The sequence below is a fragment of the Podarcis tiliguerta genome (assembly GCF_965153285.1).
Source record: "Podarcis tiliguerta genome assembly, chromosome: 14".
Classification (NCBI taxonomy): domain Eukaryota; kingdom Metazoa; phylum Chordata; class Lepidosauria; order Squamata; family Lacertidae; genus Podarcis; species Podarcis tiliguerta.
The window spans coordinates 31,411,215-31,426,754 of NC_139547.1; the positions used below are offsets into that span (position 1 = coordinate 31,411,215).

The window sequence follows — 15,540 nt, forward strand, 5'->3', positions numbered from 1 at the left end:
GTATTATTCAGATTAGTGGTATGCATAACCCACTAAGGAAGATAATAACGCAATGAAATTCAAAACACTAACAGTTAATTGCACACTTATTCAAATAAAACTATTTAATTTAATTCATTCAACAAAACAGATGAACTTGTGAACCCAGCTTTTCAAAGTCTGATACCCATTTACATCTCCAGTGCCCCCTGCTCTCCCCTTGCCTCTTAGCAACCCACTAGGTAACCCCACCACCCCACAAGGGGCAGTACCACCCACTTGGTTAAACGCTGGGTTAAACGAAAGGCTCATCTAGCTCAATGGAATTCAATAAAATACAAGAAATAAGAAATAAGAAGAAGCAATAAAAATATAATTCAAAACTGTACTGCATCTAGCACAGCGCATTACAACTGATACTACAGGCAGAGAAATAAAGAAGCAATCCATGGCAGAAAAAGTTGGGAGCCACTTTTCTAGCTGAAGAACTAAAATTCTTTGCAGGATGCTGGGCCCCCCTCCCCCAAACTGCATGCAGCTTCACTCAAAAGGTCCTTATTATTCTGCTTTTCTAGGAGAATTCAGGTTTGCTTGACCAGCGATCAAAACTCTTTCTTCTCTTCCAGGGGTCACATGCTCTCCCAACACCAACAGCAGCCAATGGATCCTCAGCAACTATGGCCAATTCAGTGCCTTTGCCAGCATTGCAGAGTTTTTGGCAGTGAATGTGAACTTCAATGGGGTAAGGGAACCTTTGCCAGCAGGGGTTGTGCTGCGGGAAGAGGCAGATTGTAAGCCCTTGAAGTGGGGAAAATTGGAGGGACCAGTCCTTGGAGAGCGGCGCAACTTGCCCATAGCATGATGCCTAGATTCTAAACTGCACTGTCAGAGGTAGCATGTCTCTGAGTACTAGTCACTGGGAATCCCAGGTGGGGAGAGTGCTCAGGTCCTGCTTCCCATTGGGATGTTTAGTAGGCCATAGTGGACAGAGGATGCTGGACTAGGCAGGCCTTTAGTCTGATCCAGAAGGCTCTTCTAATATGCTTATGATGTTGGGCTAGAGACCCAGCCTGGAGAGCCACAGATTCCCGGGTACACAACATTCTGTTGCGTACCAAGTCACAGAACCTAGGATTTGCCGATCAGAAGGTCAGCGGCTCGAATCCCCGTGACAGGGTGAGCTCCCGTTGCTCGGTCCCTGCTCCTGCCAACCTAGCAGTTTGAAAGCACGTCAAAGTGCAAGTAGATAAATAGATACCGCTTCGGCGGAAAGGTAAACGGCATTTCTGTGCACTGCTCTGGTTTGCCAGAAGTGGCTTAGTCATGCTGGCCACATGACCCGGAAGCTGTACACTGGCTCCCTCGGCCAATAAAGTGAGATGAGCGCCGCAACCCCAGAGTCGGCCACAACTGGACCTAATGGTCAGGGGTCCCTTTACCTTTACTATTGGTTGCAACTGTACATGAGCAGCAAAATGTGCACCTTTTCAGATTTCGGCAATGGCAGAGCTATCTGCAAACCAGCTGGCTGAGTTGGCGGTGGAATCGGGAGCGCTGGCTGATGGGAGTGGCATCATGGAGATCATGGGCAACCTGAAGACCGTGGAAGACCTTGCCCTATTCTTGGGCAAGCTGAACACCATTGCCCCGGTATATGGCTGCTTTCTGGGAGTTTGGGGGCCTATTTATTTATTTCCTAAAATTCATATACTACTTGATTGTTTTTTTAAAAAAATCCTGCATCAAAGTGTTTTACGGAAAGAATAATATAATAAAATTATCGGTTAAAAGCCATTAAGAACAGCCATTAAAAACCTTTGGGAAACAATTAAAATCAATGATAAACTGCAAACCAGATTAAAAATATATGTCAACATTCTGCATGTCTGAGTAGACTTGTCTAAATAATTTTTTTTTTAGCAGGCTGTGAAGGTGCTGAGTAGAGTACTGTGAAGGTGCCTGCCATTTGTCAATAATTGGAGAGTTTCCAAGTGTAGATGCTGCCATACTAAAAGATTGGTTTCTTATAAATGCAGAACGTGTTATGTGACACTTGTCACAGTGTGAGTTCCACAGTTTGGGCATATATGGAGTAAGGGGATGTCAAAGATTATACGCAGATTTGACTAGTTTATGACTGCACATAGCATGTTGCCTTGTGGTATAACGTAAGCCTGATTTCTTACTAGAGCAGCTTTACTCACCCTAGTGCCCTTTGTAGATGTTTGTGACTACAACTCCCATCAGCCCAATTCAGTGAGCATTGTGGTCGTGGCAGGATGTAGCATTTGAATAAGTAGTAGAAGCATACCTGGTACTTCACAGAATGACATAGCAACAGAAGACAAGGAGATCACCCTCAAGGAGATCACCATGTAGACTAAATTTCAGTGGCAAGCTAAGGGCAGGGGAGGAAAGAGACAAGCTAAGGGTTGCAGCAGATCCATGTGAGTAAGTGTTCCACAAATTTACGCTTCATTTCAGTTGGCAATATGGACTAGGAGATTAAGCCAAAGGATCTGGAGCAAGAGTAGGTTGCAAAAAGGTCATTGAAGGAAATGAGATGGAGACACCACCTTGCTTTGGCGGTGGGGTGGGGTTCCAGGAGCACCAGAGCATGTGCAGAGTTGTTTAATGAATACTGGGTGGCGATTTCTATTCACAGATGGAATTGCAAAGCAGTTCGTACGCCGGTTCCATCTTGAGCATTGCCTTCCAAAGGATAGCGATCAACTTCCCGAAGTTCAAAGCCAGTGATTTCGCCTACTGGTTCCAAGTTATCTTCCAGAACATTCTACATGAGTTCAACGAGACCCTTGTGGTGGACATTCCGCTCAAGATATCGTGTGACTCCTACCAGAAAATGTGAGTGTGTTGCATGGCATGGAAATGAATTCTCACCTCAAACCTGCACCTGCTTATCAGGCAAACAAAGGCAATAACAGACTGTTGGCACAAAAATAAATAAATTGCTAGCCATGTCAGTCGCACCAAATGAGAAGTATTGGGCTGATGGCAGGAAGGGAAGCCATCCAACACTTCAGTAGGAAGTGAGCAAATGAGGATGACTCAGAAGGATGACCCAAATTAGTATCAGCAATTTTCTAGGGTCAGATGACACTTAATTGTTGGTTCCCTTGTGTCAAGCACTGAAGCCACCTGGGCTGAAAACTACCTCCTTGCCAGCTGCAGTGCTGTTGTGCAGTGAGGTGACAGGGTAGCCCAGGAAACAAGGTGGCCAAGTCACTACTACAAGTCCCCTCCATAAGATTGAGTGAGATGCTTACAGGGTAAGATGAAATCTTATCTGTAAAGCACATCTTTCCATCTGTGACTGCAAAGACAGCACCACTCTAAGGCCAAAATGGACAAGAAAAGAAAAGAAAAAAGCTTGTTCCATCGTGTGCTCCCAGAATAACCTGGGGAGGAGTTCTGCGCTGGTGAAAAGCTTGCCTAGTGGTTAGAGTATTGGCTGGGTTTGCCATTGAGAAGACATTTAGTTCTGGCTAACCGTGACATTGTCTGCCCCTTTTGCTTCCCAGATTGAAAGGTTTCAACAATGTTTTCGCCAACATCCTGCCTGGAAAAGCCCTCAGTGTATTTGGATTCAGCAAAGCTTTTTTGACTACAAAAATCAAATCAGGTAACACAAGCCCTTTTAAAAAAAATCTATCTACCTATCTGAATAAATCAGGGCTGTCGCTTCATGAAATAGATAACAATCATATTCAACTTTAATAGATCCATTCTTTAGTTAATCACATCTGAATGAATGTGCATATTACTGGAGTCATAGGGGAAGCATTTCCCCCATTCTTTTGAGATGGTGGGTCCATGTGTGGAAACCAGATGTCATTGCAGAAGATGTCTTCTCCTTTGCAAGAGAGGTAGAGAAGGTTCTTGCCACTTGTGGGTTTGGAAGGTGAGAGCAAGAGAACGCAAGGAGAGTCCTGCAGGATCAGGCCAAAGGCCTATCTAGTCCAGCATCTTGTCCTCACAGTGGCCAGGCAGATTCCTCTTCTGGGAAGCCTCCTGAGTGCCACGGACACACTCCCTCCAGTTGGGATTCCCAGCATTTTGGTACCCAAAAGGCATCCTGCCTCTCACAGTGAACATAGCCATTGTGACTAGTAGCCATTGATAACCTTCTCCTCCTTCGTGGATTTGCCCCATCCTCTTTTAAAGCCACGCAAGTTGGTGGCCACCACTGTCTCCTATGGGAGTGAGTTCCATAGTTTAACTATGCACCGTGGAAAGCGATTCTTTCTTTTGTCAGTCCTGAATCTTCCAGTCCAGCTTCATTGACAAATACAGGTGAAGCTGGAATGGTTAGGATTTTTATGAAAGCCTTTCTCTGTGACTGCACCCAGACTGCAGAACTCCCTTCCTTCATGAGGTCTGCATGGTCCTCTTCTGCCACTGAGCTGAAACCTTTTAAGAATTTCTATTTTATTTAGATATTTGCCAATTTAGCATTCTTAATAGCTGATTCTACTGTTGTTGTTGTTTTTACTCTGTTGGGAAGATGCTGCCATGTATTGAGTCAGACCATTTGTCCATCTAGCTCAGTATTGTCTACATTGGCTGGCAGCTGCTTTCCGGGGTTTCAGGCAAGGGACTCTCTCCTTGCCCTACCTGGAGATGCCAGAGATACAAAGCATATGTCCTACCACTGAGCTGTGACACTTCCTAGTTCTCATTCCAATTATGTAATTTGCGTTATGATATATTGTTGTTTCAAAGTGTGAAAGGTGCCTTGCATGTGGTTTTCAGGGCAGGATGTACATTTCCTAAAACCAAAAGACAAATAAATATGTGCTCTAATCATGATTGACAGGGTGCCGTTGGTTTTTAAGTCTGCTGCACAAAAGCTCTTTAATCAATTAGTTCACTGGCCAAGCACTGTAGCTCTGAGAGTTGTTTATGTAAGGCTCTAGGTGAGGCTGGGAATGCAAAGAGCCTTTGTCTTTTTGCCATGCTTGGCTTAGCAGCGTAAAGTAAAACCAAGCCCTTGTTTTGCACACTTTTCTTTAGGCAAGGGCCCTGAAGATGTCCTTGGACTCCAGCTCTCATCAGCCCCAGCCAGTGTGGCCAGTGGGTGACGGGCAATGGGAGTTGGAGTCCAGCAACATCTGGAGGGATTTTGGTTCCCCCTCGCAGCTTTTCTGCTTGCCTACAATTAATACAAGGGACGCGGGTGGCGCTGTGGGTTAAACCACAGAGCCTAGGACTTGCTGATCAGAAGGTTGGTGGTTCGAATCCCCACGACGGGGTGAGCTCCTGTTCCTCGGTCCCTGCTCATGCCCACCTAGCAGTTTGAAAGCACATCAAAGTGCAAGCAGATAAATAGGTACCGCTCCGGCGGGAAGGTAAACGGCGTTTACCTTTACCTTACAATTAATACAATTACATCTTGGGGCAGATTCACACTGAAGGCCCATGACTTCCCCCAAGAAGCCTGGAAACTGTAGTTTATTAAGAATACTGGAAACTGTAGCTCTGTGCAGATGAAACTTGAGTCCCCAGGGTTCTTCGGGGCAAGCTATGTGCTTGGGTGTGCTTTAAAAGTGTGGTGTGGATCTGCCCCTGGTTGACTGGTTGGGAATGGGGGCTGAGTTTCCTTCTGTACTTGAGTTTTGCATCACTGTCATCATGCTCAATTGCAGCCTTAGCCTGGCACCCTCTGGGTGTTTTGGACTACAATTCCCATCAGCCCCAGCTGGCATGCTGTATGATGCTGGGGCTGATGGGAGATGTAGTTCATCTAGAGGTAGGAACTAGGGAAAAATAGGTTCTGTTCGCATTTTAATGAGAATCTGCCTACTTTACACTTACTAAACCAATATTATTATTTATTAAATTTGTTACTCTATCTTGCCCAAGGGAACGCAAAGAGACTTACAATATGCCATCTGAAACATAGCTATTCTTCAAAATTTGCGCTTCTCCAGACTTTTGATGTAGTTCTCCAGCCAATAGTGTGTACAAAAATGCATCTATAACACATCCATAAAATGCATAGATTAGTGAAAATAACATTGCTTTAAATATGTGTATATTAGCCAAGACCACATACAAAAAAAAGTGCCCATCAGGAGAAATTTGTACCAAAATGTTGATCAATTTTCATGAGAGGTTTTTTGTTTTTTTTTAAATCACAAATGTCTTGGGAAATATGTGGGACTGGCTTTAAGATCTGATAAAGGAGAAATTTGTTCCTCCCTCACTGAGTGGCATTAGGTTTGTAAAGGCTGCTGCAAATGGTTCATGGGAATGAACAGCTTCTCGCTCCTTCCAGGCATTGCATGTGGAAGGCCCACTCAGAGCGTCCAGGAGTGGCTGGAAATCAATCTTGGGAACTTCAGCCGATACGCCCAATACCAGGACCTGCTCAGCTGGAATTTGCATTTTGACGGAGTGAGTATTTTATATCCAGGATCTGTTGGCATGGGACCTATCAGGCTTTTTCACGGTAACATTTCTTGCAAACAAATGAAGTAATTTATGGCCAAAGCAACTCAGCAGATGGTTAGAGATTATCCAGTTTGGGATCCCCTGCTTAGCCTTTTGTGGTTAGGAGAAAGAAGTTTCCAGCCACGCATGTAGATGTCTTCATGTGGTTGTTTCACTCGATAGAGAGGAAATCCCCTCAGAAATGTACTTGCTGTTTTAGCAAGTCCAATCGTTCTCAATCAGTGACGGTGGAAGTGGCATTTTTCAACCTGAGGAAATTTTCATGGTAAACCTTCTGAGGGCTGCAAGCCGCTGGTGGTTGGGGCCAGGCAAAAACCGTGTGGACTGATGGACATGGCTCTTACTTCTGTGCAGCCAATCAAAAGCCAGAGAGTTCTATACCCCGCCTTTCCACCTCCCATCACGGCACGTGAGAGGCGGGATTGCAATTCAAGGATACATTCCAGCCAAGCAAACACACTGGAGTGGGCCACAGAGCAGGGGCAGTAGGGGGCATAGTCTAGGGAGGAAGTGTGGCTTAGCAAGAGTCCTGAGGGCCACATAGGGAAGCTTGAAGGGCCACATTGCCCCCTCTTGGGCCTTAAATTGCCCACCCAAGATCTAAATCAGGACTTTCTAAACTCGGGTCTCCAGCTGCTTTTGGACTATAATTCCCATCATCCCTGACCACTGGTACTGCTAGCTAGGGATGATGGGAGTTGTAGTCCAACAATGGCTGGAGACTCAAGTTTGGGAAACCCTGATCTAAATAGTCTAGGCAGTCCATTGTATCAGAGATAGGGAGCGTGAGGCCCTCTAGGGACTACAACTTCCATCACCCATGACCATTGGCCATACTGGCAGGGGTTGATGGGAGCTGGTGTCTGACAACATCTGCAGGGCTACAAATGTTCCCCATCCTTGCATTATATGGACTGACCTTTGGGCAAAAAGTGGTGCTTATTTATTTATTACCTGCCCTTCACCCTAAGGTCCCAGGGCAGGTGACAACATTAAAACACATTGTTAAAGAGCAGTTTAAAACAGCTTGCAGTCACAAAAATAAGGTGGATCCTAAAAATGTGTACCTTGAGTGTCAAATGGCAGGGTAAAGCATCCCGAGGACCATATAGGGAGAGATTTCTTATTTTCCCTGAAGCTTCCCTGCAACAACACAGCATGCTAGTACCCAAATATGCTGATTCTCCAGAATAAATGGGCTGGTACAATCCCAATTAATTTCATTTGGGCTCCTTGCTCCCTTGATTCCCCAACCACACTGCCTGTCCATAACTCTCGCCTCTGCTCCTTGATGACACAAACAAAATCCTGACCTTCCCTAACAATGTTTGTGCACATTCTATAGCTGACAATTTCCTACTTGAGCAGTATTTTTTCCCGATGTTCTCTAGTCTCTCCTGCATTTTTTAAAAATTTGGGTGTCGACTTTAAACCAGAAACATAAGGAGTGCATATGTAGGCATCGCAACTTATTACAGACTGCTTGAAAAATTCACTGTCATTTTCTTGATGCTCCCCTGCAGATGGCTGTTCTGCAATCTTTGTCTCCAGTGCAACTTGCATCCCTCACTCTGAAGTCTGATGCCATCAATGAAGAGGAGAAGATGTGCCAGATTCTTGCAAGATTGCAGAACAAACCGCTAGAAGAGATCTACCAGTATTTGGACCAATTCAACACAGATGCCAATAAGGTACGGCCTTCAAATATTTACTAAAGAAAAGCAAAACTCCAAATCAAGTTAGATCTTTTTGCCACCCAAACTGACTTTTCCGTTCCCTCACAGAACCCACATTGCTTGTATACATTCTGTTGCTGACAGTTTTCACCTGATAAGTTAGAATGTTAATGAACCTTGCATGTATCTCTGCAGCTCAGCCGGGGGAAGATAAGCAGCAAATCACAATCAATGGGACAGCCTCTCATTGCCCGTTATCGACAACAAAGTTAAGATAAATCCAAATAGTTAAGCGAAAGAGTTTGCTATTTTTCCCTTCTCTCTTTAAATTGCAGCTTGGAATAACGTCTCTCAAAGAGGAAGGCATAAGGCAAAGGGTGCTGTCTCATTTTGTGGAGGCGATTGGATCTGAACTCTCAACCTTCAGCCCTGCAAACTGGACTCATTTGCTGTCCACAAGGCTGCTGCTTTTCCTGCCAAGTGTCAGCGCAAAGGAATCCAAAGAGATGCTGTCTTATGTTTCCGGTTGTGATGCCTTCCAAGCTGTGTGAGTATAAACCGCCGTCGTTCTCACTGTTACAAGTATTCAGAGGAGTGTGCCAACGTGTAAGTAACCAAAATGGTGAATCCCATGTGCAAGAGGGGCGTATCAGCAAATTTGGGGGATGCACAGGATTTGTGGAAGTACAACAACATATAGATTGCGGAGGGCAGGGGGACTAAATGAGGAAAAACCCTAAAGCAGCCCAATGAAGAATCAGCAAGGTTGGTCCATGAGGATATGCAGAGAACCGCCTCACCAACCACAATCTGCCCCCAGCCACCATCTTCTAACTTACAAGCAGTTAGGAGGGCATCACTGCCTATTAACTTCCTCCTTCTTAGTCTCAGTGTTGTCCTTGTAGAGAACTCAATAGAGAAGAGGATGGGGACAGAACCAGAATGAGCTGTCTCTGCCTGTCCTTGGCTCTGTTGCCACCTACTGTTGGGCTCCCTGCCTTCCACCCCAGCAATCCACATCAGCACCAGCTACCACTGTTGAGCACGCTCAGTGGGATTCTGTCTGACTCTGCAAACCAGGAGGACTGGAATGGAGTATTGTGGTGGAGGGCTTGGCTGGGTTATTAAAACAAGGAACAGTCCACACTGCCATATGGTCTCCTTTCTGGTGCACAGGCCAAATTCATTACTGGAAGTTTCTATCCAATGGAATGGGAAACTGAATTAAAGGAACAGGAAGGAGATTCATGTCTGAAGAGAAAGAAGCAACCTATGGTTCAGCCTCTCCCAACCTGGTGCCCTTCAGATGGTTTGGACTACAACTCCTACCAGCCCGAATCAGCATAGCCAATGGTTGAGGATGACCATCATCCTTGACCACTGATAACTAGTGATGCTGATGTGAGTTGTGCTTTCCAGATTCTTTGGACTACAAGGTTGGGGAAAGCTAGACCATAGTTTCTATGAGTGATGTTGTGATAGATACATTGTGGCTGGTGATGGACATATTTACTATGAGCACTGCAGGAAGTCATCACTTGATGTTGCACTCATTAGGTACATGGCCACAAGCAGCCCCTGGGGGTCGTTTAACCGGCCCACAAGCCGCCTCCAAACCGAGCCGCCCACTTGGCGAGTCCCCGCACGCTGCACTAAACCAGTATGGCACAGGGACTCACTTCCATGGCACCGAAAATCGTGCATGCGCAGATACCGTAAATCACGTCTGCGAAGACGCCATAAATCACGGATGCACACATTCATGTGTGCTCGTAATCCGGCCCATGGAGGCATTTCCGCTGGAGTGAACCGGCCCAGGAGAGGTAAACCTTGCTGACCCCTCCATTAGGAGATGGGCACACAGGTGTGAAGCAGCCTATAGGTACCACTGTTGCATTGCAATATATGACAGCCATCACTGAGTCTTTGCTTGTGGGATTCATAGTCTCAGAACTTCTAGAGAGAACCAGATTGGTCTTAAAAGACTCATGGACATCCAACAAAACTGAATACTGGAAGATTCAGGACAGATACAAGAAAATCATTCTTCAGGCAGTGCATAGTTAAAGTCTAGAACTTGCTACTGCAGGAGGCAGTGATGGCCACCAATATGGATGGCCTTAAAATTGAATTGAACAAATTCATGGAGGATGAAGCTGTCAGTGGCTATGAGCCATGATGGCTATGCTTTATCTCCACTATTGCAGGCAATATGCTTTTGAACACCAGTTTCTGGAAGTGATAGAAGGGGAGAGATGCTGTTGCATTAAGGTCTTGCTTGCTGGTTTCCCACTGGGGCATCTGGTCAGCCATTTTGAGAACAGGATTCTGGACAAGATGAGCTACTGGCCTGATCCAGAAGGCTGTTGTTCTGCTCTTATGCAGACATTTCTGACACAACCTTTTTTCTTCAGGGTGTCCTCACTGAGCCAAGTTTACTCTGCAATACTACCAACCAACCAACTAGGCGTCTACAGGACCTTGTTTTCCTACCTTGACAACCAGCACAAGACCACAGGTAATTCGGTGGCACCATTTTAAGTTTGCAGTTCAGGGCCATGGATTGGAAGCGGGGAGAAAGCTGATCCAGTTGATTTCCATTTCAAAGCATATCTTCCTAATTTGGTGCCTTAATTACATATCTTTAGGAAAAATGTTCCTCTTCTACAGGCCTTTGGGTGATTACATTGTAAACCACCTTGTGATATTCAGATGAAGGGTGGTATAGAAATTTTATTATTATTAATAATAATTAACATTTTCTGAAACAAAATGAGAATGAAAATACTGCAGTCCTTTGAACATTACACTTCTCTGAATTTTGCAATACAGTGCTCCAACCAAATCATGTAGAAAAAAATGCAGATGCCAGAGTAAAGTATGCATAAAAATGCATGTATTCATGGAAAATAGCAGGCAAAAATGCATTATATTTGGGAACATTGCTTTGCAAAAAAAGGTGTATATTAGGCAGAATTACATACAAGCATGTATATAGGGAAAACTATTCTCTCATATATTGGTTTTTTTAAAAAAAAATTACAAACTGAAATGGAAATATGGAGAACTGAGCTAAAGATTGGGAAAATGAAAACCTGAGGGAGACTGATTCCTCCATCCCTAGCCATGGGCAACGTGTGACGCCAGGATGGTGGGGTCTAGGCACTTTAGAGAGCTGGTGGGGAACAGAAGTAGAGGCCCGAGTCCCTGGGAATGGGGCCTGAGAGGGATCCAGCAGGGAGGTGGGCACCTAGGGGAGAATTCATTCCTCTTGAGTAGGAATAGAGAGATCAAACCCACCCAGTTTTGAATTCTTGGCCGAATGAGTTTCCACCTGCAACTATGCCAATGAATCCCACATGGAGCTCTGTTCAGAAAGGCTTGTTTGTTTACCAACACTGCAGGATCGGCGTGTACCTCCAACACCAGGGATTCCGAGGCATGGCTGCAAGATAACCTGGGGGCCTTCGCAGCCCAAGCTCCTTATGGCGATTTCACCACGCTGATGGCCACGTTCAATGGGGTACGTAGCAGAGGTTGCCTTGTGTTGATGCATAATGCTCACCCTGTGCTCCAGAACCCCACCCCCACCAAATGATTAGGAAGTCTATTTTGCATTAGACTCCTCCTGAAAAGGGGAAGAGGGCAGAGCAGTTGCTTTGCATGCAGAAGGTCCTTGGTTCAATCCCTAGTGCCTTCAAAGAGTGGCAGGGTGAGGCAGGAGCCAGAGGAACCCTGAAGTGCTGCTGCCAGTCAGTGTAGACAATCCTGAGTGTGCTGGGTCAGTGAGAAGTCAGTTCTGCAAGTTTTCCACATTCCACACTTGCAAAAAGAATGATTCTTCATTTCAGGAGGGGTGGAAGTGAATATTCTGCACAACAGCTCAATTGAGAAGCTTCCTCCCACCATGGGAGAAGGAAAGGGCTGCCTACCTTTCTCCCTCCCCAAATCTTCTAAAGCAGCCTTCCCCGATTGGGTACCCTCCAGGTGTCTTGGGCTACAATTCCCATCAGCCCCAGCTAGCATGCTGGCTGGGGCTGATGGGAGTTGTAGTCCAAAACATCTGGAGGACACCAGATTGGGGAAGGGTTGAAGAAGTCTCTAAGTATGTCCTCGAATGTGTGTTTTTGCAGTTTGATGTCCGGGGCAACCTCACTGCCACCCAACTGGCTCATGTCTTTTTTGCCTCTGGCGCCCTGGATGATCCTGATAAAGTCAGCGCCCTTCTGGAGCCTTTGGAGAACAAGCCTGTTGATGACACCCTTGCTTTTATGACAGAGTTTGCAGCCTTGGCTGCTCAGGTGAGTTGTCTTTTGTTAGCTTTGGTTTATATCCATTCGATAAGATCTCTTTTCTTTCAGGAGCTCTCCTGGTGCTGAGTCCTTCGCTGCTTCTCTTTGGGGACATCTGAAGCCCAGTGTGGTGTGGTGGCAAGAGTGTTGGACTAGGACCTGGGAGACCGGGGTTCAAACCCCCGCTTGGCCACGAAGCTCTGTCTCTCTGCCATTGTTCTCTCCAGCACAATCACATTCCTCTGTGCTACTCTGGCCATTTTGAAGGCTGGGGCCATGACCTGTTCCTTCCGTGTTTCTGGTTGGCAGAGCGGCGTGACGTTCCTGGCAAACACGGAGGTGAGGGACAAGATATTTGACGTCATCTTCAGCGAATTACAGAGCCTGCTAACGACAGCCAGCACCTCCCAGTACGAAGACTGGTTCAAGAAAACATTGACCCTCGTGCTTCCCAGCATCAACGCCACAGCCCTGGCAGCCATTCCACAGAGCATCCCCTGCAGCACTTTCAAAGCCATGTGAGTCTTCAGCCGTCTGCGGGTTTGCCAGGAGGGGGCAAAGGAACCAGTTTCCAGGCCCAATTTAAAGTGCTGGTTTTGAGCCTTATGTGGTTCAGGATCCCAGTACGTCAAAGACAGCCTCTCCCCATATGAACCCAGACCCTGTGATCACCATCTGAAGCCCTTCTTCATGTGCTCCCTCCAGGAGAGGGACAATTTGAGAAGGGGCCTTCTCAGTGGTGGCTCCTTGCTTGCAGAAGGCTCTCCCCAGGAAGGCTCATCTGGCATCATCCTTACATATCTTTAGGCACCAGGCAAAAACATTTGTTTTCTGCCGGGCCTTTGGCTTTTAATCATCTATGGCCTTCTTGAGTGGGTGGGGCTGTTTTAATCCTGCTTTTTAAAAATAAGAATGAGTTTTAGATTTTTCTGTTTTGTTCAACACTGGTTTGAATGTACGTGTTGTTATCGTAAGTTTCTTTTGTAAGGAAAAAGAAATCTAGTAAGTTTAAATCATCACCACCATCATTATTAGCAAACAAGAGGTTAATTGTTATAAAGACTTTAATACGTTTCCCCTCCTGTTCCTTCCTCTCCCACCCAGAATGGCTGGTTTGGATGGCAGCTTTCGACATATGTCATCAGACAGTCGCCAAGATGTCTACAACTTTGCCAAAGGCTACCTGATGACCAAGACATCTCAAGGAGGTAGGTGTCAAAACCAGAGGGTGTTTGCTATGTGGGTGTAATTGCTGTGCTTGCTTCCCAGCTGGCAGGGGGTGCTGTTGTTACTGGAAGCAAAGATGGACCATTGGTCCAGTTCAGTATAAGGCTGTTTCCTCTGCTCCTTCGCCACTCATAGCAGCTGTACCATGCCCCCAGTGCAAATGGAATATAGTGTGATAGCATATTGCAAGGAGTCACTTTTTCACGAAAAGGGGTCCTGGATGCACGAAATGATTCTCCAAGAATGATTTTTTTTCTTTTTTCCATTCCAGGAGATCCCTGTACTGAGAATACTCGGGGCAGCTTGGGTTGGTTAACAGCCAACTTTGGGTCCTTCAGCTCATTAGCCAGTTATAAAGACTTGGTTGCCATTAATGCAGATTTCCACCCGGTAAGTGACCTTGCTGGACCAGGGGCAGGGGGCAGAGGCTTATTCATGACTTAGCCAAAAGTATTGGGGGGGGGGGATTGAATTCATTTCACTTTGAAAGGCTAGCCAGTTAATTTGCCGTTTTCCAAAACAATACAAGAACCAAAATGTAGCCGCCCTTTGAAATTTGAACCCTCCGAATTTTGCAGTGCTCTCTTCCAACCAACCAGCGTTTACCAGAATTCATATTTAAGCGAGAATTGTGCATTAAAATGAATATATTAGAGAAAATAACATGCAAAAATAATTGTGTTAGGGGAAATTGCTTGGCAAACATGCCCATTCATCAAAACTGTTGGATGAAATTCGTACTAAGAATTTGAAAAAAAATGCAGAGAACTGAATTGAAGATGGTAAAAATGAGGAACTGACGGAAACAAAATGGACAGATCCCCCTGTCCCTGCTCCGCTGACAGTTTCCTTTGCTAAGAACCAGCTTTGCTCATTCTTTAGATGGATGCAGTTGCGAGACTCACGCCATCTCAACTGGCTGAGTACACATTGGCGAGTGACGCCCTGCGCGACAGCGAGAAAGCCGGGAAGGTCTTTGGCTCCCTTGATTCACACAACATTGGAGAATTCATGGATGCTTTCAATGCGGCTGCCCAACAGGTTTGCAAGACTCCCCTCTTCCTCCCCTCTGCCTTGTTCAAAGTGCAGCAGCAGGGCTCATTCAGTTTGTTACTTAATTCTACTAGTGTTAACGTCAACCAGCCAACAGAGAATGCTAGAGGTATTACAAAGCAGCCAGTTAGAGTGGTATGATATTCAAGGAGACAGCATGTGATCTGATTGCCTGTGTAGTTCTGGGGGAGTTTTTCCCTCTTTATGTTTGGTTGAATGTCTCCCTGCCCTGTACAAGGCCTCAACTGAAAGACAAACGCTCTCTGTCGTTTCTTTTCAAATTATGCATAGTTTTGGTTCACTTTGCTCAGTAAAGTGTTATCATGACTTTTATCTCTGGACTCTGTTCACATTAATCAAGTGACTTTGCTAACACATTTCCCTATTGAAGGTTACTCCATTAGAGTGATGGGCTATTGCCCAACAGCCTTACTTCAACCTCCCCAACCTGGTGCCCTTCAGATGTTTCCGACTTCAGCTCCCATCAAGCCCAGCCAGCACTGGAGGGCATCAGCTTGCCAATGGCAGCCACAGATCATGCCAGCTGGGGCTGATAGGACTTGCAGTCCCAAACTTCCGGAAAGTACCAGGTTGGGGAAGACCATTATACAGGCTAAATAGAGGGCCTTCTCTGTGTTGGCACCTCAGCTCAAGAACTTCCTCCCCAAGCCCATTTGCTTGGCGCTGCCTTTGGTAAGCCTATCTTGTTGAATTAACCTCCTACAGCAATGACTATTGGCCTGCCTTTAGCTGTTGTCTACTGATTTAGTTGCAGATTTGTTTTATGCTGTGCCATTTCATTTGTGGGCCTTTTCTTTAACTGTGTTTGTTGCTCGTCA

General features: G+C 45.8%; 1 protein-coding gene across 2 annotated transcripts in view; it reads left to right on the plus strand.

Moving 5' to 3' along the window:
* Positions 1–15,540, plus strand: part of LOC310664058 (uncharacterized protein) — a 61,030-nt gene that overhangs the window by 33,150 nt on the left and 12,340 nt on the right. For both annotated transcript variants that reach the window (XM_083412598.1, XM_083412599.1), the window contains 14 exons: positions 606–721; positions 1,471–1,629; positions 2,645–2,844; positions 3,522–3,622; positions 6,278–6,396; positions 7,977–8,144; positions 8,465–8,676; positions 10,544–10,647; positions 11,534–11,652; positions 12,263–12,430; positions 12,731–12,939; positions 13,526–13,629; positions 13,920–14,038; positions 14,531–14,689. In XM_083412598.1, coding sequence (XP_083268724.1) covers positions 606–721; positions 1,471–1,629; positions 2,645–2,844; positions 3,522–3,622; positions 6,278–6,396; positions 7,977–8,144; positions 8,465–8,676; positions 10,544–10,647; positions 11,534–11,652; positions 12,263–12,430; positions 12,731–12,939; positions 13,526–13,629; positions 13,920–14,038; positions 14,531–14,689 — 2,057 coding nt within the window. The remainder of the gene's footprint in view (positions 1–605; positions 722–1,470; positions 1,630–2,644; positions 2,845–3,521; positions 3,623–6,277; positions 6,397–7,976; positions 8,145–8,464; positions 8,677–10,543; positions 10,648–11,533; positions 11,653–12,262; positions 12,431–12,730; positions 12,940–13,525; positions 13,630–13,919; positions 14,039–14,530; positions 14,690–15,540) is intronic.